General features: G+C 38.9%; 1 protein-coding gene across 1 annotated transcript in view; it reads left to right on the plus strand.

Annotated features, from left to right (window-relative positions):
* The window catches only part of cfap61 (cilia and flagella associated protein 61), a gene marked incomplete at its 5' end in the record, with an annotated part of 30,416 nt that extends 8,562 nt beyond the window's left edge, over window positions 1–21,854 (plus strand). Inside the window, 11 exons of the mRNA XM_084433406.1 lie at window positions 320–448; window positions 6,183–6,310; window positions 10,893–10,985; window positions 12,017–12,185; window positions 13,030–13,204; window positions 17,221–17,513; window positions 18,292–18,619; window positions 18,957–19,039; window positions 19,724–19,929; window positions 21,078–21,174; window positions 21,589–21,854. Of these exons, the coding sequence (XP_084289532.1) occupies window positions 320–448; window positions 6,183–6,310; window positions 10,893–10,985; window positions 12,017–12,185; window positions 13,030–13,204; window positions 17,221–17,513; window positions 18,292–18,619; window positions 18,957–19,039; window positions 19,724–19,929; window positions 21,078–21,174; window positions 21,589–21,786 (1,899 nt within the window). The 3' untranslated portion in view covers window positions 21,787–21,854. The remainder of the gene's footprint in view (window positions 1–319; window positions 449–6,182; window positions 6,311–10,892; window positions 10,986–12,016; window positions 12,186–13,029; window positions 13,205–17,220; window positions 17,514–18,291; window positions 18,620–18,956; window positions 19,040–19,723; window positions 19,930–21,077; window positions 21,175–21,588) is intronic.
* Between the last annotated feature and the right edge of the window lie 610 nt (window positions 21,855–22,464).

Below are 22,464 nucleotides of genomic sequence, written 5' to 3' on the forward strand. Positions count from 1 at the left end.
TTGAAAAAAGCTTAAATATTTTATCTGTTTACTTGCATGTCATGTGACCATTAACCAAAATCAGAGAACCACAAATGCCTTATTTTATTACTGAAATAAACTCTACTGAAACTAAACTCTGCAGGACAGTGGCCCTCCAGGACTGAGTTTGGACACCCCTGGTCTAAGGTCTGACAAAAAACTTTTGGGACCCTTGCTCTAGAGTTTCACAAGTTTGCAATCAAAAGTCTTTATTTCTGGTTCAGAGTTTAAACCAGCGACCTTTTCATTCCACGTTATCTGCTCAAACATTTCTTAATTTGTCCTTCTTTGCTCTCAGAATGTCAGTTATCACTCTCTGACAACAGTGCTGAATTACATGGTGCCGGTGAGCCCGAGACGACAGATAATCTACCCGCTGGAAGAGCTGGGTATCAACGCGCCGTCCCAGCAGATCACCAAACAACAGGTCAGACCGAAACCAGATTCCTGTGCATTTAAAGTAATTTGACAATTAAATACTGAAACACAATGGTAGCATCTAGTTTAAAGTTAACTATTCCATGCAACTCACCACCATAATGCTTGGCTGTTGTATTTGTATCTATAAATGTAGCACAAACAATGGCAGATTGAATAGACATGTTAGTCATAACATTTTTGTCTTTAAGACTGGTCATAACTTTTTTAAGTCAGTTACATAAAGAAAGATTGGTCTAATTTGTATCCGAAAAGTAAGACTGACTGGTCAAAAGTCAGACTAGTTCTTAAAAAGGTCCTATTATGCCCCTTTACAAAGTCTTGATTTTGTTTTTGGGGTCTACTAGGTTTTCATGCTTGAATGTTCAAAAAACACATTATTTGTCCCATATTCTCCATTGTTGCAGCTTCTCTCTTCCCAGTCTGTCAGTAACGCTCTGTTTAGTTCCTGTCTCTATGAAGCCCCTCCTTCAGAAAAGCACACTGTGTTCTGATTGGTCGGCTGGACCAGTGTGTTGTGATTGGTCAATCGCTTCAAGCGCATTTGGGGAAATGTCCCGCCCCTCAACTCCACCAGGCCCCGCCCCTTTATTCTGCAGATTAATTATTTAAATGAGGAATATTGTGACGTGTTCGTTCCCGGAAGAAACTCAAGACTACAATGGAGGCGTTTCAGGGAGTTCAGAAACAGTCACACTGATATAGAGAATAACTCCCGCTGGAGGGACTTTGTGCTTTATAACTTTGCAGAGCTTTTTCATTCTCAAACAGCAACATTAAACAAGAACGACAGACATGGAAAAAATCATAATAGGCCCTCTTTAAGACACAGTCTTAACATAGTGGCTGTGTTTATGCAACTGCCCCCAGTTTTGGACTAGTTACATGCTGAACTGTTCTACTTAGGGCTAGGGGTTTGTTTAACTCCCTAACCTTCTATATTTCAAATAATAATAACAATGCACATTGAGTAGGAAATGATGTGCCACAAGATGGTGCTGTGCAGTAAATGAATGTGCCATGATCACACTTGTAATTTGACACACTTGTAACTCTCCATCCCTAAACTGTCAAGGGACAGCATGACATCTTTGTTTCTCACACTTACGTTTATCAATAATTAATGTTGTAGCTGTCTGCATTATTCCACTCATTATGCGTTTTGTGTATCAGAATCGTTAGCCGCATATGAAGCAGACCACAGGGCCGTTGTTGCCTGAGGTTATTGAACATCTAGTTGTAAAGAAACAGATGGATGGATGGTGGCAGATGGCGGTGAATGTTTACGCTGGTTTCTAACAGGTAAAGCAGCAGCGTTCTTATCCAGCCATCATCAGAACAAGCAACATCTGCTGTAGACGTGCTTGTGTGTGTGTGTGTGTACTCCTGAGTGAGATTCCACACACCCCTAGCCAGAGGGGGGATTTCACTTCACACAATGTTTCTTCATCAATACAATCTAAATGAGCTAAATTAATCATGAGGCGTTATAAAAGCACATTCAGCCCACATTAATTCACAGTTTTCTTCAATAAAACACCTCAGTAGAGCATTTGAGGTGCTGTCTATCCCACTGGCGAAACACAAACACAAGTCTAAAAAAGCTTGTATAGGTGGGTTGCAAATCCTAAATAGACACCATTTTAAGGAATCATAGGTACGTTCACAACTTGTTTATGTAACGCTTTTCATCTGACGGCACTCAAATCACAGGGCGGACAAGAGGATATGCGTTTCATGCATTGTGTTTATTTATGTAACACAAGGAGAAAGACTTTTTCTCTGCTGACACAGATCACACATATACACTCTCAGCATGAGATAGAGGAGGGGACAGCTTTCACAGGTAAAAGATGAACGACCCACTTATTACTTATTGAGAGGTCACACAACAGTTATTAACTGAACAAAAGGTATTTTCTTGTAGTCAGTCAGATGCTAAAGTTGCATCTTATTCATTCTTCACAAAGCCAATCGCTGCATGCACTGCTATCAATCCAAGATGGTAGACAACATTAATGAAATGCTTATTATAAAAGCAATTTATTATTAAAAAATAGTTCTGGCTCCTGAAATATCAGCTTTGCCATCGCAAATAAATTACATTTTAAAATATATTCAAATACAAAACAGTTATTTTAAATTGTTATTACCGTTTGACTGTATTTTTGATCAAATATATGCAGCCTTATTGAGCATAAGAGACTTCTTTCAAAAACATTACAAATACGACAATGATTTACATTTAATAATGACAAGATTTTGGAACTGAGCTGCTGTGTCATATGCAGTTGTGTGTGTGTGTGTGTGTGTGTGTGTGTGTGTGTGTAGTGCATTAGCAAGAAACACAAGCTGTCACCCTTCAGTCCACTTTAGAAAGCTCCATTTGGTAGCGCAGCAACGCCGGTGTCCAGGCAGCCCTGCAGATAAGAGCGCAATGACTGCGTTAATCCTCCGTCTGGTTCAGATGAATTAATCAGAGTTAAAGCACCTGTTCGGTCTTCGTCAATAGAGTGTTGTGTTACGAAGGGCATTATGTCTGCATATAGAAGTCCTGCACGTCCACCAGTGTTTGATACGGACGCACATGTGCTGGCCTTACCTGAGCAGAGAGGACAGGGTCAGCTCCGGTTTGACATCCCGTTATTGTCATATCATTATCAGGAGCAGATGAACACCATCTAAGAACAGTTTTGAAGAAATGAACAGAATCACAAAAATACGGGCCGTTTTCAAACACTTTCACAGTCTGTATTGATTGCCACACATCTTCTGTGCCATCTTCACAGCAGCTGTATGTGGGTTAAAGATGTACAAGAGAGAAAGACACATCACAATTCAGTATGTAAACTATTACAATGACATCATATTTTACTTGTTTGAATATGATGAATCATCAAATATCATCATTTAAATTCTGAATGCTGAGCATTCTATCGATATCAGTGGGTGACTTTCAAATGCTTTAATCTCTCTTTTTTAATTATTATTATAAAAATAGAAAGAACAAAAATAGATAGCAAAATCAATATATGCATTCAAAAGTGTAGGTTAGTGAGAGCTTTTAAGAAATTAATACTTTAATTCAGTAAGAATACATTTAATTAATCAAAAGTAACAGTGAAGATTTTAACATTATAAGCAAAGGTTTCAAATAAATGTTGTTCTTTTGGACTTTCTATTCAAAAATGTATCACGTTTCCACAATTTTTTTTTTTTTTTAAGAATTAAGCATCAAATCATCATATTAGAATGATTTCTGAAGGATCATGTGACACTGAAGACTGGAGTAATGATGCTGAAAATTCAGCTTTGATCACAGGAATAAATTACACTACAGATACAATTACACAGAAAACAGTTCTTTTAAATTGTAATAATATTTCACAATAAAACAATTTGATCAAATAAATGCATGCCTTGGTGAGCAGAAGAGACTTCTTTCAAAAACATTACAAAATCTCAAAATTTTTAAAGGTAGAGTACGGTATGTATATATATATATATATACATATATATATATATATATATATATATATATATATATATACATACACACACTCACCGGCCACTTTATTAGGTACACCTTGCTAGTACCTTGGACCCGCTTTTGCCTTCAGAACTGCCTTAATTCTTCATGTCATTGATTCAACAAGGTGCTGGAAACATTCCACAGATATTTTGCTCCATATTGTCATGATAGCATCACAAAGTTATCAGTAGATGGTCCACTGTGGTCATAAAGGATGGACATGGTCAGTAACAATACTCAGTTTGGCTGTGGTGTTTAAACAATGCTCAATTGATACTATGGGCCCCAAAGTGTGTCAAGAAACACCCATTACAGCGTTACAGCAGCAGCACCTGAACTGCTGATGAAAGACAGACAGACCCAAGCTGTCATGTTGTTTACGGCCTCCACAGTCACCAGATCTCAATCCAATAGAGCACCTTTGGGATGTGCTGGAACGGGAGATTTGTAACTGTGTGATGCGATCATGACAAAATGGAGCAAAATCTCTGAGGAATGTTTCCAGCACCTTGTTGAATCAATGACATGAAGAATTAAGGCAGTTCTGAAGGCAAAAAGGAGTCCAACACCTGGTACTGGTAAGCAAAGAGTACCTAATAAAGTGGCCGGTGAGTGTGCGTGTGTATATAAAAATTTCAGAAAATGACGTTCAAAACTTAAGACATTCAAAACTTCAGAAAATGACGCCTGTGTGATTTCCGTGCACATGATTCCTGTTGTGCGTTTTCTGATTTCTGCCTTCAAGTGGCCCAACATGTCCAGAATTTAAACCTCCTTGAGTCCCTGCCATTGATTACAGCAATTAATGAATGACTTTGAAGAGCCAATCATTGATGGCCGTGTAATCAGCTACGTTTCCTTAAATTACAATGACAATTTGGGCCTCTCCCTTCCCAGAGTCCACCGCGTCTCTATTCTTTCATGTTAAATCAGATAAGGTGTACCACAGAACAAATCCCTCAAATTATTCATGCTCAAGGGCCAATTAGAGAAGCAGAGAGAGAATGATTAGGAGAACACGGCAGCTGTTCGCTTTCAATTGATTCAGAGACGGCCAAACATGTCCCTCTCTGTAAATCTGCTCGAAGAATTGACCATTTCAATGCTTCATATTAGGTGCAGAGCCTATTGAAGTGGTCTGCACTGTTTTTTATAGAGTGGGTTTCCATTCTTTCAATGGAACTCGGCACATTTCAATATTTTAGACGAGTTATAGCGTTCGCTAATGCAATGCTTTTTCCTGTTTGCTGGTATCTTTCTAGCTCAATAAGTGCTCAGTGAAACATACTGTCACTCTCGCGCTGATTAAACTATTGTCATGCAGGGAAACCCTTCCAAATGGACTAGTCTGTGTGTAGGACATCAGCAGTGCTTTTAGGAAAACTGCAATTACCGTTAGCCGCTAAGTAAGATTAGCTGTTAGCTGTTAACTCACTGGTTAAAGGACAAACATACACCTGAAATCCAACACACGACCATTTCGCTGCATTGACAAGCTAAGGCTTATGAGATTATCCAGGGTTCAACAATAAGGCCCGGTTGAGCTGCTGGTTCAAATGACCACAAATATGATAAACCGCGTGTTAGGAAAACAAATGTGTAGTTTTCATTATATTTTTTGTCTCTTCTGCTCACCAAGGCTGCATTTATGTGATTAAAATACAGTAAAAGCAGTAATATTGTGAATGTGAAATGTTACAATTTAAAAGAACGGTTTTCTATGTGGATATATTGTAAAAAGTAATTTATTCCTGTGATCAAAGCTGAATTTTCAGCATCATTACTCCAGTGTCACATGATCCTTCAGAAATCATTCTAATAAGATGATTATCTGCTCAAGAAACATTTCTGATTATTATCCATGTTGAAAACAGTTGTGCTGCTTCATATTTTTGTGGAAACTGGGATACCTACATTTTTCAGGTTCAAAAGAACATATATTTTCAAACTTTACTGTCACATTTGATCAATTTAATGCATCCTTGCTGAATAAAATGATTAATTAACATCCCATTTGCTGTAATTCAATTGAATTGTCCTTTATATATATATATTAGTTATTGACCGCCCCACTCTCTAGGTGTCAATATCAGCATTAGCCACTGAAAAACCCGTTCCAGTTAACCACCGGTGAGCATTTATATGGGTTAGATGACACTAAAGATATTGTTTTCTCATTTGTTCCTCACAGGCTCATTTTGCCCTGTACCACACAAACAGAAAACTCACCATGGAGCCGAAGGTCACCATCAATGCCAGAATCGTGGTAGTGGGAGCATCCGACACTGGTTTATCTTTTCTTGAAGCACTGACATTCAGGTAAGCATGCCGTTTTTGAAACGCTACTTCAATCAAATGGTCGACACAGGTAAAGAAGCCCTAAATAGCATTTATGATTTCTTTTTGAAGACACAGCAAGACATTTCTGTCTGAAACAGGGTTTTTTTCCAGGGGGGGGGGGGGTGGGGGAACATCGTCTCAAGTGTAGTTATAATTAGTGAGAGTGACCCTCAGGGATTTGAGCGAAACAATGATTGCATGAAATCTGAGCTTAGGGCTTTATATAATAACACTCAGCCCAACACACGCCAATTAATACCTGTATTCTGGATCCTTCTGCCTCTGGACAGAGATCTCTTTGTGTTCTAAAGAAAGACAATGCATTGAATTTGAAAAACAGCCATTTGTAGATTCTTCAAATAAAATATTGATTATCTTTATTAAAAAAATGATTCCCAACCAAGTGTTGGTTCCGAGGGGAAAGACGGGAAAGAATTTGACTGAAATATCAGGTCCACATTGTGGTAAAAAAAAAAAAAATTCTAGATTGAGAGAAAACAGATATTTAAACCATTTAAATAAATAAAAAAAGATTTAAATCATTTTAGAAAAAACGTAAATTACCACATCTTGAGTCTTTCTTGAAAATGTGATGTACACTACTATTCAAAAGTTTGGGGCAGTTAAGATTTGTAAATTTTTTATTGAAAGAAGTCTCTTCTGCTTTCCAAGGCTGCATTTATGTGATTTAAATACAGTAAAACCAGTAATATTGTAAAAGAACTGTTTTCTATTTGAATATATTGTAAAATGTAATTTATTCCAGTGATCAAAGCTGAATTTTCAGCATCATTACTCCAGTGTCACATGATCTTTCAGAATCATTCTAATATGATTTGATGCTCAAGAAGCATTTATTATTAAGGTTGAAAACAGTTGTGCTGCTTTATATTTTTGTGGAAACTGATGCATTTTTTCAGGATTTAGTCAAGTCAAGTCACCTTTTCAAAGCAGCTTTACAGTGATAATAGGAAATTAAAGTAACAGAGACCGTCTTGGCTCTACAGCAGCTCTAGAATAAAGTTATTGTCCAGCTAAAGTTAGTTTTGATTGATTCACTTCCGTCGCAACGATCATTAGTTATTAACTTAGGGTGGCGCTAACACGACACCGTTCTAACAGAAAACCCTTAAGTTCTCTCTGCGTGAACTTTAAAAACACGAACCTGTGAGAACGCTGATGGCGCGCACATGCGTATCACGTGTTTAGTCTAAAGGTATGCGCGTTTGAATATATATGTGCGCAGGCGTGTAGTCCTTCTTTACAAACCAACCCTCAACAAACTACTTGTCTGGCCTTAAAATGTATAATACTGAATTTTTATCGCTTCCGCGTAGCCACGTGAACCGGAATTATTTGCTCCATTATTAAAGGGAAGGGAGGGAGGCCTAGAGTTCTCAACGGGCCTGAAAATTACAACCCGACCCGACCCGGCCCGTGGCTTTTAAAGCCCGGACCCGATGTAACCCGACACATAAACATGAATTATCTGCCCGAACCCGGCCCGCGGCCCGACGCCGCGTCGGATTTTTTTTTTTTTTCTCTCATACACGTATTATCATGACCAGCAGATGGGAATTCAAATCAACCTTTAATGTTCACGCCTTTTAACAATACAAACAACTGAAACAATAAACTTTAAATATATAAATAGGCTGTAGTAGTGACGGTGAATTCACCTGCGGCAAGTTTACTTCTCACCAACTCCATCTTCTTCTCCAGGCTATAAAGGTTCGCAGCCGCACACGCAGCGGCGTCAGGTCTGCCCCCGCCCCTCTCCATGATGCACGTTACACAGCAGCCAGACTTTCTTTACGGTGAACAGCAGCGATGATTAATAAATGTTTTTTACTGAGCGGAAAAGATTAAGCCCGAGGTCCGACCCAACCCGAGTCATTTGATTATATTTTCGACCCGAACCCGGCCCGAACCCGCGGGTCCCGTCGGGTTTGTCGGGCCGACCCGACCCGTTGAGAACTCTAGGGAGGCCTTCACAGGGGAGGGACCAGTTGACACTTCAAGACTGCGTTGTGGTCGTGTCCAGGTGCAGGTCCTTCATCAGATCTGGATACAGCCTTTATGGTTTTAACGGGAAGTTCAAAAGTACATCATTTATTTAAAATTATAAATATTTTGTATTACTTTCTTTTTGAAAAAATCGACTGGCCTCCAAACTTTTAAACATCAGTGTACACAAGACACACGTTTAACTTTTCCGAATGTCATTTTATCGAGAGGATTTCAGGAGATGTCAGGCGTTCGAATGCAGCTTCTCGCAGAGCGCTTGACCAAACAAAGCTGTGATTTAAGGCTGTTCTTGTTTCCTGAAAGCTGATAACTGCCTGGCAACCAGGGGTCGCTCTGCGGTTGTGTGTGTGTGTGTGTGTGTGTGTGTGTTAACTCCTGCTGCTTTGGCAGGCACTGTGGGCACGCAGCTGTCTAGAGCTGGCAGTGTGCGGAGGTCACGCGCTGGCCCTTTAATTAGCCCTGCCACTGTTCTCTAGGCTGCAATTGGTGTTTGCTGTCGCTAATGACTTGACTAATGAGGCAGTTAGTGTCCACTAAACTTATGGCCGGTCAGCCCCTGTAGAGGCCGCCTGACTAATGGAGAATGTGGAGGCCATGGCCGACAGCGCTTATCTGTCAAGCCAAAACCGTTGGCCCCCCTCATGCTCGCTCACTTGTCCTTTATCATCCCTGAGGATGGGGTGAAACGCGGGGCCATAGAGGACCGATAAAGATGCTTGGCCCCTGCTTGGCCCCTAAACTTAGCAGTCAGACACTGGCCACAATAGAGGCCTGTCAGCTGCTGATAAGGCCAGAACGCTGTGAGCTGGTGGTCAAGAACAGCCTGTGGAGAGAAAACACACACACAAGATTAACATTTCACATTGACACACATTCTGGATTTCTTTTTTTCTAATATAAAAGATGGACAAATTCTGTTCTTCAAGTAATTTTATAATTTATTACTAAGAGAATATTAATAAAAATAGTCAAAAAGGTAGTAGATAATCACATTTTCTCAATTTTTCACAAACGGTAGTGTGTACTGCATTTTTCAAGCTAAAAACAAACAAAACAAAAAACACTTATTGTATGAAAAATTGTATGATCAAACAAATGTTTCTTTAAATTGTGTTTATCAATAACTACAACATCTGGTCCCAAACTAGGTAACCTCTACTGAATACATCATTTAGGCTAAATGAGCAATTTTCATTTTATTTGTATTAGTAATATTTTCATATATTTGTATAAATGTAAAAAAAAAAAAAAAATGTCATTAAATTATTAACATTAAATGATTAAATAAAATAATTAACATTACTTTTTTTTTTTTTTGCAATAAACATTAATTTAACATCAATGTACTGTATTTCTATTTATTATTAAGTATATTTATTATGTCCCAAATTAAATATTTTAACGTATACATGGTCTTGAAATTTATTTTAATGTTATTGATTATGTGTTATTTATTATGTATTGAAATATTTTAAATGTTATACATATTTAGATACATATTTTAAAATGTTAATGTTATTTTAGCAATGAACATTAATTAAACAATTTAATAAAACACAAATCAATTTATTCTTAATTGTTTTATTTCTTTTATTATTTTTAACCCCATAGAAAATAAATAGAAAATAAAATGCATAATAGAATGAATCCATTTGTTGAAAATAAATAAATTGACTTCATTTAAGTTTTCAACCCTATTTTGTGCACTGCTCGAAGTGCTGTTATAAAATTTGCATATAAATGTTTGTGCAAAAAATCAAACATGCAGGAAGGAGTTAAGTGAATGAAAGACAGATATCTGAAGATGACAGTAGCAGCTCTGTCTGTCTGCATGGCTTAGAGCGCTAGAACGCAGACCTGCGGGTGTGTGTCCAGCGTCTCCCGTCTGATCAATCGTGACGGTCCGCAGGCCTCACACACTCCTCTTTCTACACACGCTAGCCTGATTTCCTCTCCCGCCACTGATAGAGATCATGTCTTTCTTGCACATACAAAACAGGTCATTTACATGACAAGAGACCTTTTTACACTCCTGAGGGGATGGGAGGAGGGTGACGGGGGGAGACCTCTACACACAGGAAACAAAACAAGAGGGGGAAAAAAGACAAAACAAAAGGAAAGGCTTTTACTGTGATGGTTGGAGAAGAAAGCGCTTTAATGCAGGCCAGCGCTGCGCTGGAAATTAAGGGATTTCAGCATCTGTCCGTCGAGTGTTTGCAGAATAACCTCACACACCCCGCATGCTTTTGTTCAGACGTCGTCACTGTCCTCTCTTCATTCAATGGTATTCATTTCCGGACAGAAAAAAAAAAGAACAAAAAACTGGACAAAAATAGCCTCATTATCCAAAATGGACAAGATCTGTTCTACACAGGGTCTGTTCTTCAAAAGAGCACAAATCAAATATAGCCAGACACGTTTTCTATACCTGAAAGAGTATATGAGCATCTGAGTTATAACGTCAAAATGTAGAAAGTTGATAAAAAGATGTTTGATTCTCACACATTTCTCTCTCGTGCTTGTATTTGACCAGTCCTCATCTTCGATTCAACAATCTCACTCTCATCTCCACTCACGGTCTTCCAGATCGCTGCTCTGATGATAACATGAGATTTCTGGCTACAAGGTGAGCGATGCATTACAAACGAGAGGCATTTAGACTCCGAGCGGCATATTTCCACTCCACTAGAGAGGGGGAAAAATGCGTTATTTCCCTTCTGTCATACAGATGTGAAGTGCTAAAGCATTAAAGCTGTTCTGGCCCCTCACTGAAGTCCAAACTTGAAACATTGACTTATATTTTGCAATCCAGAAAGTCAATTAATTATAATAAATATTATTAATCATTTCTTAGGGAGACCAGTTTAGATGGCAGAATTGCATAGCTCAAAAAAAAAGTTTAAAAAAGTACAATAAAGTCAGTGGAAAATTGCAGAAATGTATACAATTTGTTGACTGATCAAAATGCAGAAATGACTGCAAATGAGATTTGAGATTTATAGTTTTGGACTGCTTTCATGACACTTTTATACAGTGTAAAACATTTTATGCCTAAAACAAGTATAAACTTACTTAATTTAGACACATTTTTTTCAGAAAACAACACTTAAGACTAAGTCATTTGACTTCTTAAGTGTATCTCGACTAAAGAATGTTTAGATATTTCTACTGGAAAACATAATCATCATGTTTGGCAGAACATCTTATGTTTTTCTTCAAAGAGGAACAAATAATACTTGGCTGGAACGAATAAATCTAGATAAAATTGGGTGAAGTATTACTTTAAAAATGCTTTGGTCTCTCAGGAGATTCTGACCAAGAGGTCTTACCTTAAATTTGACATTAGTGCGGTTTCACTTCCTGGTGCTCGTGATGAAAAGCAGGAACTGAGCTGTTTATCATCACTTCTGTTAGTGGTTCTGCATGACTGCCACATCTAATCCAATCCACCGATCCAAACATCTGATAAGACACACTGTATCAGAGCTCTGGAGGAAGAGCTTAGACATGAAACCTTGATTCTCAGCATCTCAATTATAGCGTGAAACAGTGAATGAGTCAGTTAACCTTGAGCATTGAGAATCTAAAGCGCTTTCACTGAAAGATTTCCTCTTGAAGACTGCTCTTTTCACGGATTCAGGATCTGTTCCTCTACAGCCACTGCTACAGCGATCAGGATCATGCCCAGCTGTCTTTGCGCTCCTGGATCAGTGTGGTGACGGGTAAGATGAAGGCCATCGACCGCGAGGACAAACACGTGGAGCTGATGGCAAATGATAGAGTGAACTATGACTATCTGATCCTCTGCACCGGCCTGCAGTATCAGGTCAGAGACGCGCGACACAACATTAACAATTCAAATGAACCAAGATGTTGCTATGAATTATGAAATGTGTATTATGTGCCAGCTTAGCTCAAGTGTTTGCAAATTAATGCAACGCTAATTTGTTATCCATGCCGAGCACAATAATTAGTACATGAGAAATCAGCTTGTGTGGATGCTGCTGTATTTGAGTCTGACAATACATTTGCAGAGAGAAGCAGGAAATATATAATAAATGAATTATATTAAATTAATTGAAATAAATACTTTAAATATAGGTAAATCATTTAAATACAACAAGTATTTATTTATTATTTATGTTTATATCTCTCTGACAGCGAGTTGACACACACACACCCTCACTTGGCTTGAATTTCAGCGTGGGATTGCGCATAATTGTACTCATTCCCGCAGACTTTGTGCTCACACCCAAAGTGCGTGAACATAAAGCTGCCTCTCAGTACTAAATTGAGTTCTTTTTCACTGCTTATTGCGATTCATCAGTCAAACACACACAAAATAATGTCAAAATGCCGATCTTGGCGAGTATTCACGCAAACACAGTCATTGTTTCAAGTGAACATAAACAGTTGAGATTGAGAAAGAAAACGCATATGTAACAGTATAATGGATCATCATGATGCCATATTATAATAAAAATATCTAAATGCCAGTTTTTCCCCATGGTATCAATGTCAAAATTGTGGCCAGTGCAAATACTGACCGGCTAGTAACCCACTAGCCACAGTGGCTGGTGAGCAAAAAGGTCATGTCAAGCCCTGTATAGATGTGTGTGTATATATATGAGATATTTTTATTTTCTTTATTTTTTCTAACGACCCTTCAGATGCCCAATCTCACCAGTATCGACATCATTGACCAGACCCCCAGCAGTCTGAACCTACATCATCCCAGGCACAGATCCACGTGGCCCGTTCCGTCTAACCTCTTCACCCTCAACGACCAGCACGACTGCTCAAACCTCCACCTGTGGCTCATGGACAACTTCGTGGAACTGACAGGTGCATTTATTGCACATTTAAATAGAGCCGAGTCTAGATCAGTGTGACATGGCCTCTCTCATGCATAATCTCATAAAACCAAGCCACTGTTCTTCTAAAGCTGCATCCAACTGTCAGAGCATAACAAGTAGCTAATTAGCGTGAGTGAAATCTAATCTCCTTCCATCCATTTACAGGGGAATATTAATATTAGCAGGGTGAGCTAAGAATTAATCTCCACAGGCCGAGATGAGCCACCGCTATCTGTCTGATTAAGCCTATTATATTTACTAATTACAGCCTCCTTTAATAATCCGGGAAGTAGCGCAATTATCAGTGAATGCTAATTATACCGTCTGCATAGGAAAGATATCAATTTAGTGGCATGAGAATTTGTATTTGGGTCAACCAGAGAGGCATCGCTGGGCCTGGCTCCGAATAAGTTGTCAACAGAAATGAGCTGATAATAGTTTTGGCAGAAATCCTGTTGTGGTTGAAAACGTCCCTGTGCTCTGAGGTTGAGTGTTGTGCGATGTGGCTGTGCTTCAGCACCATGGACAGGGCATTGAGCGCTGCATTCATTCACCACGCAGATGATATGTAAATGACCACCATTACAACATCCTGTTTAACATATACTGGCATCGATATATATGGCATTACAGGACTGCATGTCCTAAGACAAATAAAGACTTTCTGTCTGAATTATCAGATATGTTGTCTTTTATCTGCCTCAGATTTGAAAGAATTCTTCAACATCCATATGGATATAAAAGACAATGCAATAACAAAAGACTTTTTGTCCATATTGGAGTGCTTTGAATTAGACCAACTCGTGGACTGTCCTACGCATGACAAAGGCCACACTTTAGACCTTGTGATTACCAATGGTTCATTTGTGTCTCAGTTGTCAACCTCTGATTTGGGTCTGTCTGATCACCGGGCTGTCTTCTTTAACATGGAATTACCTGTCATGAACACTTCCACTTCTCGCATCATTAATTATCGCAATTGGAGATCGATTGAACCCACTGACTTTTCAGATTTAATTGACACTTTTTTAAGTTGTGATTCTCTATCTGATGATCTGGATGATAACGTTTCTGTGCTGTTGTCTGGCCTGGACACGCTGGCTCCTTTGAAATCACGATCTGTTTCTTTTGCACGCTCCGCTCCTTGGTACAATGATGATCTGCGTGTTATGAAGGCTTTGTGTCGCAAGATGGAGCGTAGATGGCGCATATCAGGTTTAACTGTTCATCACCAGGCCTGGAAAGACAGCTTACTTGAGTATAAGGCTGAAATTGTGTCAGCTAGATCTGTTTATCTTTCTCAGATAATTGTCAGCAATCAGAGAAACCCCAAACAACTGTTTCACTCAATCAACAAGCTGCTTAAAAATCACAGCCTCTCTAATGTTCCTGCTTCAACTCACCTTTGTAATATGTTTTTGGAGTTTTTTAGCACCAAAATTGATAATATACGTAACCACATTGTCACCACTCATACTATTGCTGCCGCCTCCTTAAATATTGCTGCATTTTATGGTATCTCTCTCTCTAATTTTGCAATTCATGACCCCCAGTCTCTATGTAATATGGTTTCAAAACTGAAAGCTTCAACTTCTAGAGTTGATCCCATACCGTCTTGTCTTTTTAAATCATGTTTTGATTCCCTCTCTCCTGTTGTTTTGAGAATTATCAATAACTCTCTGTGCACTGGTATTGTGCCAGCAGCACTTAAAATTGCTGCTGTCACCCCTGTACCAAAAACTAACAACATGAACTTTGATCATCTGAATAATTTTCGTCCCATCTCTAATCTTCCATTCCTCGCCAAAATCTTAGAACAAACAGTGGCTTCTCAATTGCTTTCTCATCTTTCCTCCAATGATCTTTTTGAGCCACTTCAGTCTGGATTCCGAAAACTCCACAGCACAGAAACAGCGCTAGTTAAAGTCACTAATGACTTGTTAATGGCTTCTGATGCTGGCCGTCTATCTATACTGATTCTTCTTGATCTTAGTGCCGCTTTTGACACTATTGACCACTCTATTTTAATCACCCGCTTAGAGACTATCTTTGGAGTTTCCGATTCTGCATTAAAGTGGTTAAAGTCCTACCTCTCTGATCGTAAGCAGTTTGTTGTGATGGGTGATTGCAAGTCTGAGGTCAGTGTGGTGCACTCTGGTGTTCCCCAGGGATCAGTTTTGGGCCCTTTACTTTTTAGTATTTACATTTTTCCATTTGGCCAACTTTTAAGAACACTTGGTCTTAACTTTCACTTTTATGCTGATGACACTCAGATCTATATACATTCAAAACCTGATGTCAATATGCCTGTGTCTTTCCTTTCTCGATGTTTTACTGAGATTAAAAAATCTGTTTAAACAGTGACAAGACTGAAGCGATGCTTATTGGTTCACCTCATCAGTTGCGTAAAGCAGAGTCCATAACCTTAAGTGTGGATGGCTCTGCTTTGCAATTCAAAACTAAACTAAAAAATCTGGGGGTGATATTTGATGCCAATTTAACATTTGACCATCATGTTCGGAACACAGTCAAAACATCATTTTTGCCAAATTGCGTCCCATGTTGACTTTCTCTGTAGCTGAAAAATTAATCAACACCTTTGTTTTTTTCACGTATTGATTACTGTAATGCTTTGCTGGCTGGAGTATCTAAAGCTACCCTAAGCAAATTACAGTTGGTACAAAATTCAGCTGCTAGAATTCTGACATGGACCAGTGCAAGGGAGCACATTACACCTGTCCTGGAGAAACTGCACTGGCTTCCTGTTAGTTTCCGTATCGATTTTAAAATTCTCATGCTCACTTATAAGGCCTTGAATAATCTGGCCCCTCAATATTTGTGTGAGCTTCTCACCCCCTACACTCCTACACGTGCCCTACGCTCCTCTGAAGCTGGTCTTCTAACTGTCCAAACAACATGGCTAAAAACTATGGGTGATCGGGCTTTTTCTTCTTTGGCTCCTAAATTGTGGAATTCCCTGCCCTCTGAGATTAGGAATGCAGAATCCCTTAGTGTTTTTAAATCGTCCCTTAAAACGTACTTTTTTAGGGTAGCGCTTGTGTGATTCATGTCATTACTATGCTTGCTATTTTATTGACTTTTTACTTTAATTGTTTGGTTAGTTTTTTACTGACTGCACTGTTATGTGTACCTTTTAATTTCATATTTTTATGTAAAGCGCTTTGAGATGCTACTTTTAAAGGCGCTACATTAAAATAAAGTTTATTATTATTATTATTATTATTATATGTGTGAGAGATGTGTAGAAGACAACGCCACATCTATAAAACAGACAGTTCTGGCTCTCAAATGTGATTGGATGTGCCACGTTCAAAGCCACACACACATTCAATATTATTTTGTATACATTAATGTGTTATTCTGATAATGGTAACAGCAATATTATGCTTTATTTTAAACACAGCCAAACTAATACTCGTATATAAAATGATTTTACAAACCAACCATCTGTCATTATACAGGATCATGCATGTGCGCTCTGTGAGCTCCAACAGATTAGTTTTTATACTTGAGGACTCTAATATTAACATCAAAGGCCATCCTTCACAAAAGATCTCAATTAAATCAATCCAGCACTAAGAGGGTTTCTGACACTGTTTAGATGCAGCTGTGAAAGGACATCACTTCCTTCATCTTCTCTTCCTTCTTTCTTTCCTATCCTCAATCCTAATGGGACCTTCTCCAGGTTGCTAAGTGACCCTTCTCTGTTTCATAGCCACTGATATTATCTCTCCAAACGGCCGTAATAAATTGCTTCCCCTTCCCCCTTGTGGAGGGTAAATGTCCTTAAGTTTATTTTACTGTTAAGTAAACCATCTTTCTATTGGAGGGAATGTAACTTGATGAATTACCTTTGGTGTGGATGTGGAGGAAGTCTAGTGGCTTTTTACAATTAGGTTGTCAAATCAGGCCACTTTATTAAATGCGAAGTGTGTAAGTGAAGCACCACCAAACGGAATTGTGTGTGTGTGTGTGTGTCCGCAGGCGATGCTGTGGTATATGGAAACACCATAGACGTGTTCACCTGTGTGGAGACGCTCATGCGCCTCGGTGTCAGCGGCCGCCGGATTCACGTAGTCCATCCTCCCAAAGACGACACATCTTCCTGTTTCCATGATGGCTCAGTGGATCACGCAGTGAAACAGGCTCTGGAAAAGGAGGAAGTCCAAGTTCATCATGACTGCCTGTTGAAGCAACTCAACGATGGACAACACACAGATCCTGTGACAGCGGTGTCCTTCACCACTGATGGTCCGATCCTACGACTGGAGTGTGCGGTAAGGAACAGAAAACATTCTTAAACATCAGTTCACATGTATAAAGGAGTCGTATTACACATGCTTATAATGTTAGTAAAGGATTTGGTGCCAAAAAACACAGTACCATTCAAAAGTTTGGGGTTAGTAAGATTTTTTTATTTTTTTATTTTTTTTAATAAATTAACTCACCTTCTGCTCACCAAAAAAAGCATTTATTTGATCAAAAATAGAGTACAAACTAATATTGTGACATATTATTCAAGCAATTGTTTTCTATTTTCATATATTGTAAAATGTCATTTATTCCTGTGATCAAAGCTACATTTTCAGCATCATTACTCCAGTCTTCAGTGTCACATGATCCTTCAGAAATCATTCTATTATGCTGATTTGCTGCTCAAGAAACATTTCTTATTATTATTGATGTTCATATTTCCATATTACATTATAAATGTTTTTACTGTCACTTTTCATCAATTTAATACATCCTTGCTGAATAAAAGTTAAAAAAAAATATAGATTACTGACCCCAAACATGTACATATTTTAGTTTTAAGACTAAATTGATTTTTATTAAACATTTCCTTTATCTTCCTGCTGTGCTTTTAAAATATTCTTTCACCCAAAAATGGACATTTTGATTTGAACAGAATGATTTCATAGACCCTCAAAGTATTTTAAAAGATCAAGGACATTTGCGCTCTTCGTGATATGAGCCGTTGGATGTTTAGTCCATCATGATGTGGAAAACACTTTAAATGCTGCATGTTTGTCACTTGCATTCAATTTTTTACAGGTGTTCTTCAGCTTCTCTTGTAAAACTGTCGACCGCGACGCCTTCAAGGCCGCCAATGATGCCTGTTTAGTGTTCGATGGCCGTTTGGTGGTAGATACCACCTTTCATACCAACGACCCCTCCATATACGCCGCTGGCCCTTTGACCAAATACTCCCGCCGTTACCATGCTGACCAATGGAGCGATTCCTGCTTTAATTCCAAGGAGGTGGGGCAGAGTTTGGCATCTGTTCTCCTGCCCTTATGTGACCCGACCCTGGAGCGTCCCGCCAACCCACCGTCTGATGAGGAACAGCTCATTCCTCTCTACACTCAAGCCAAGATCCAAGGTCACTATTCTCCTTCTGAATTTCTGAATCACAAGCCCTGTACATTAAAGCAGGGGTTTAAGACGTTTAGCTTGTGTTGTGTCACCCAGATTCCCCCCCATTTCATCTAATTCTGACCGACACCACACTATTGACAGTTAATTTGCATAATCTAATCACAGGCTAAGTGATTAAAGCATAATGGACCATCTGTTACACGGAAACACAGTGTCTGATATGAGATAAACTGCTTTATAATCATATTTGCGGTGTTCGGTGGGGAAATGCTATTAATTTTGTGTTTGTAAAAACAAGAGTTATTAGGAATAACTTGTAAAAAAATACTCTGAATTCACAGGGGGAAGATTACCAGGCGGCTACAATTATCTCCATGTCGCAAAACCGACATCCAAAGGCCATGAAGCTCCATCAGCTCAGAAAGTACGTTTAAATTCTGCAGGTCAAAATCAAATATTAGTTTGCATCATATCAGAGAACAATCTTAGTAGATTACCAGGGTGTGTTCACACTTGTAGTTCGGTTCTCTTGGTTCTTTTGGTCCAGACCAAAACAGAAAATGATACATTTAATCCTGGTTTACTAAGCATTCACTATGTCTTTTTTAACACCGAACCTAAAGATATACAAATTAAAATTAAAAGACAATGCTGTGTGTAGGGCTAAATGCATGTACATACGATGGAGCTGAGAATTCATGAAGAGCTTATAAAATGTGTAAAGGAGTCAGGACAGTGACAGGAATCCCTCCGTCACACACACAAATGAAGATCTGCTGCGAGGAGACGCGGTTCTGATGCCTGTACCGAACTGACCCTTTTTAGGGTCGCATCTTGTGACATCATGTCCCGTTTTTGGTTTGTTTACATGTCTTTGGTCTGTTGTGTTCATATTTAAGTCAAACCGCGCCAGAGTTAGTTTGGAACCATCTTTACAGCGGTCTCGGTCCGCTTGTTTGGTGCACCAGGGTTCGGACGGCAGTGTTCACAAATGAACCGCACTAACAGAGCAATCGTACCAGAGTCCGCTTTAATCGAACCAAACATGACAAGTGTGAACACACCCTAAGAGTTGCAAAAACATCCATCTTTATTATCCGTCCTGCAGGGTCGTGACATGGTGACGGGCCGCACTGAAACGGGGAACTACTTTCATCTGCATCTCAGCCAGGATGATGTGGTGGAGAGCATCACATGCCTCTCGAAGAATGCACTTCCTGTCTCCAACCTCCTGTGTCTCTACAGGAAACACCAGCTGCTGCTGAATCACCTCTGCTCACGCTACCACGATTGTTTGGTCCATGACATGTACAGGTCCAGCCTTGTCACATAAATCTCGTTACAAAAATTCATTTTTCTGTTACAGTCTAAATCAGGGCTGATCCTAAATTACAATTAGTCAAATCAAAGACTAATTTCAAATCTACAAATGAAGCAAAATTCTACACTACAACATTCTTAAAACCAATTTAACATGATACTCACCTTATTCATGCTGGAAAAACGAGGAATCTAACAAGAAAGTCAAATTTCACCCTAAAAACAAAAGGGGACGGTATTTTGTTGTATTACAAATTTGTCATAGAGTTTTGGATGTTTTACTGATAAGTTATTTTATATTATTCTCAGAGCGCATTATATACATATATATATGTGTGTGTGTATAGTTTTCCCTCTTTTTTTTGTGGAGATATTTGGCCTACACATGTTCTTGTTAGATTCACCCTAGAACAAGTTTTGATTGTTCATTTCAATACCGAAACAGCAAATCTAACAACTAATTCCCTTGAGTTAATGCACAGGATAATTTATGACACTCCAACCCGTAATCATATCTGTCCTCATCTAGTCACACTTTATATGAAGATTCATTTCCAACAGTGTGACCTCTGCTCCAAAACTTTCCCACCACTGCCCCTTCACCACCAGAGCCTTTGTCCTGCATTAGTAATCTGTTTATGCAGGTGTGCAATCCGCTTCACCACACCACCAGGAGACAATAGTTAAGCCACCCACCCATCAGTGCTGATCACACTTATTAAAATGGGATTCTTCACTGGTCTTTTGTCGTGACTGAATGTGGTCGGCGCTCAATGTCATTACGGAGAACGGCCGATCTTAAAGACGATCATGAACATAATTTATCAACCGTGCTGCTATATGGAGGATGTTAGATGAACATTGTGAACATCCAGAGTTAAAGTGACAGTTCACCCAAAAATTCAAGTTCTGTAATTATTTACTCACCCTCATGTCGTTCCACACCTGCCGGCTGTTTTCCATGGAATGCAAAAGGAACAATTATCTTTATACAGATCTTCTCCAGACCATTTCAAACATGACATACATGACATGATCTTTAATTCATCCTTGTTGAATAAAAGTATTCAAATCAAAAAACATACTGACCTCAAACTAGTCTTTAAATCCAAAAGTCACTTTTTTATTTCCTCTTTCCCCAGTTATTTTAAAGAGAGCTGGTGCTTGGCTCTTTATCACGACCGCTTTGCTGACTTTGAACAGGAGGTGCGCCAAATCATGGACTCGGCCAAACTAGAGGTCGGTTTGCTTTACATCTATGTTATCTGTGTTTAAAGCATTTACCCTCTTTCCAAAACATCTGTTGATGTCAGATAAACACGGTAATGCAAATACGTAACATGGTTGCACATGTACACGTCATGCACCGATCATTTTAATGCAATGTATTTTATACATTTAGCTCTGGTGGGCAGAAATGCAACCAGATCGGATGTTAAAAATAAAACAAACTACAGAATAAAAAATGTGTTTGTCCACGTCTGGCAAACCATCTTGCAATAAATTGGGTCTTGAATGTGGAAATAAATGTGGGGGGGGGGGACTATAAGATACAATTAAAGAACATCTCACTTGTCACCCAAAAATGTTTTTTTTTAAGAACGAACACGCATATTTTAAAAACAAGACTTGTATTGTGTTTTGTCCTGACAGGGTGAGAGTGGTTCGGTGTCAATTCAAGAGGCTCTTCAGAAGATAGTGGACGATAAAGCAGAGTCCGATCAGCTGACGGGTCTCAGCGAGGTGTTTCAGAAAAGCGAGGCTTATTCTGCTCTGAGAAAGAGTGTTCTGGATTATCTGAGGTACAACAGATACCATCTGACTATGTACGCCCGGCCGGGACTGCTCTAATCAATATCCATTTTACATTTAGGGGCATTTATTCAGTACTTTATCTTTTGTTTCTTTATTTCTTTACATTTGCTGCACCATATGTTTGTGTGTGTGTGTGGGGGGGGGGGGGGGAGCACATTGTGGGGGGTTGGGGTCAAAGAAGTTGAGCAAATAAATAAAGCTTCTGGTTTTGTCAAATGCAAATATTTGGTGTGTACTGAGTGACAATTCATTAAAAATAACTGACTTTGCTGGTTTGAATACTCGGTGTATGTGCTATCCAGTATAGGGTTGTATATTAAGTGGAGATCTGAAGGCAGCAGAGATAAGAGCAGCAGAATGAGAGCGCAGCAGCAGCTGTATGATAATGAACGTGGGGCAGAAAATCACAGGCGCATGATCCAACAGTCCACCGTCATATAGCTCATGTATGGGTAGTAATGCAACCAGATCTGATGTTTAAAACAATAATAATAAAATGAAACTATTTCAGATGCAACAAATGTGTTTTTCTAAAAGCTGGGTCTTGAATTCGGAAATAACTAAAAATTTAAAAGGGCAATAAAAAAAAAACTACAGAGGTTTCTCTAAAATGCAAATCAAGTGAAATAGTAACATAAAATAAAATGTTTGCACATCAGATATCAGGTGCAACAAATGTGCTTGTCTAAGTTAGGCAAGTAAACCATCTGGCCC

Source organism: Rutilus rutilus (genome assembly GCF_951802725.1).
Source record: "Rutilus rutilus genome assembly, chromosome: 15".
In the NCBI taxonomy this organism is placed as follows: Eukaryota; Metazoa; Chordata; class Actinopteri; order Cypriniformes; family Leuciscidae; genus Rutilus; species Rutilus rutilus.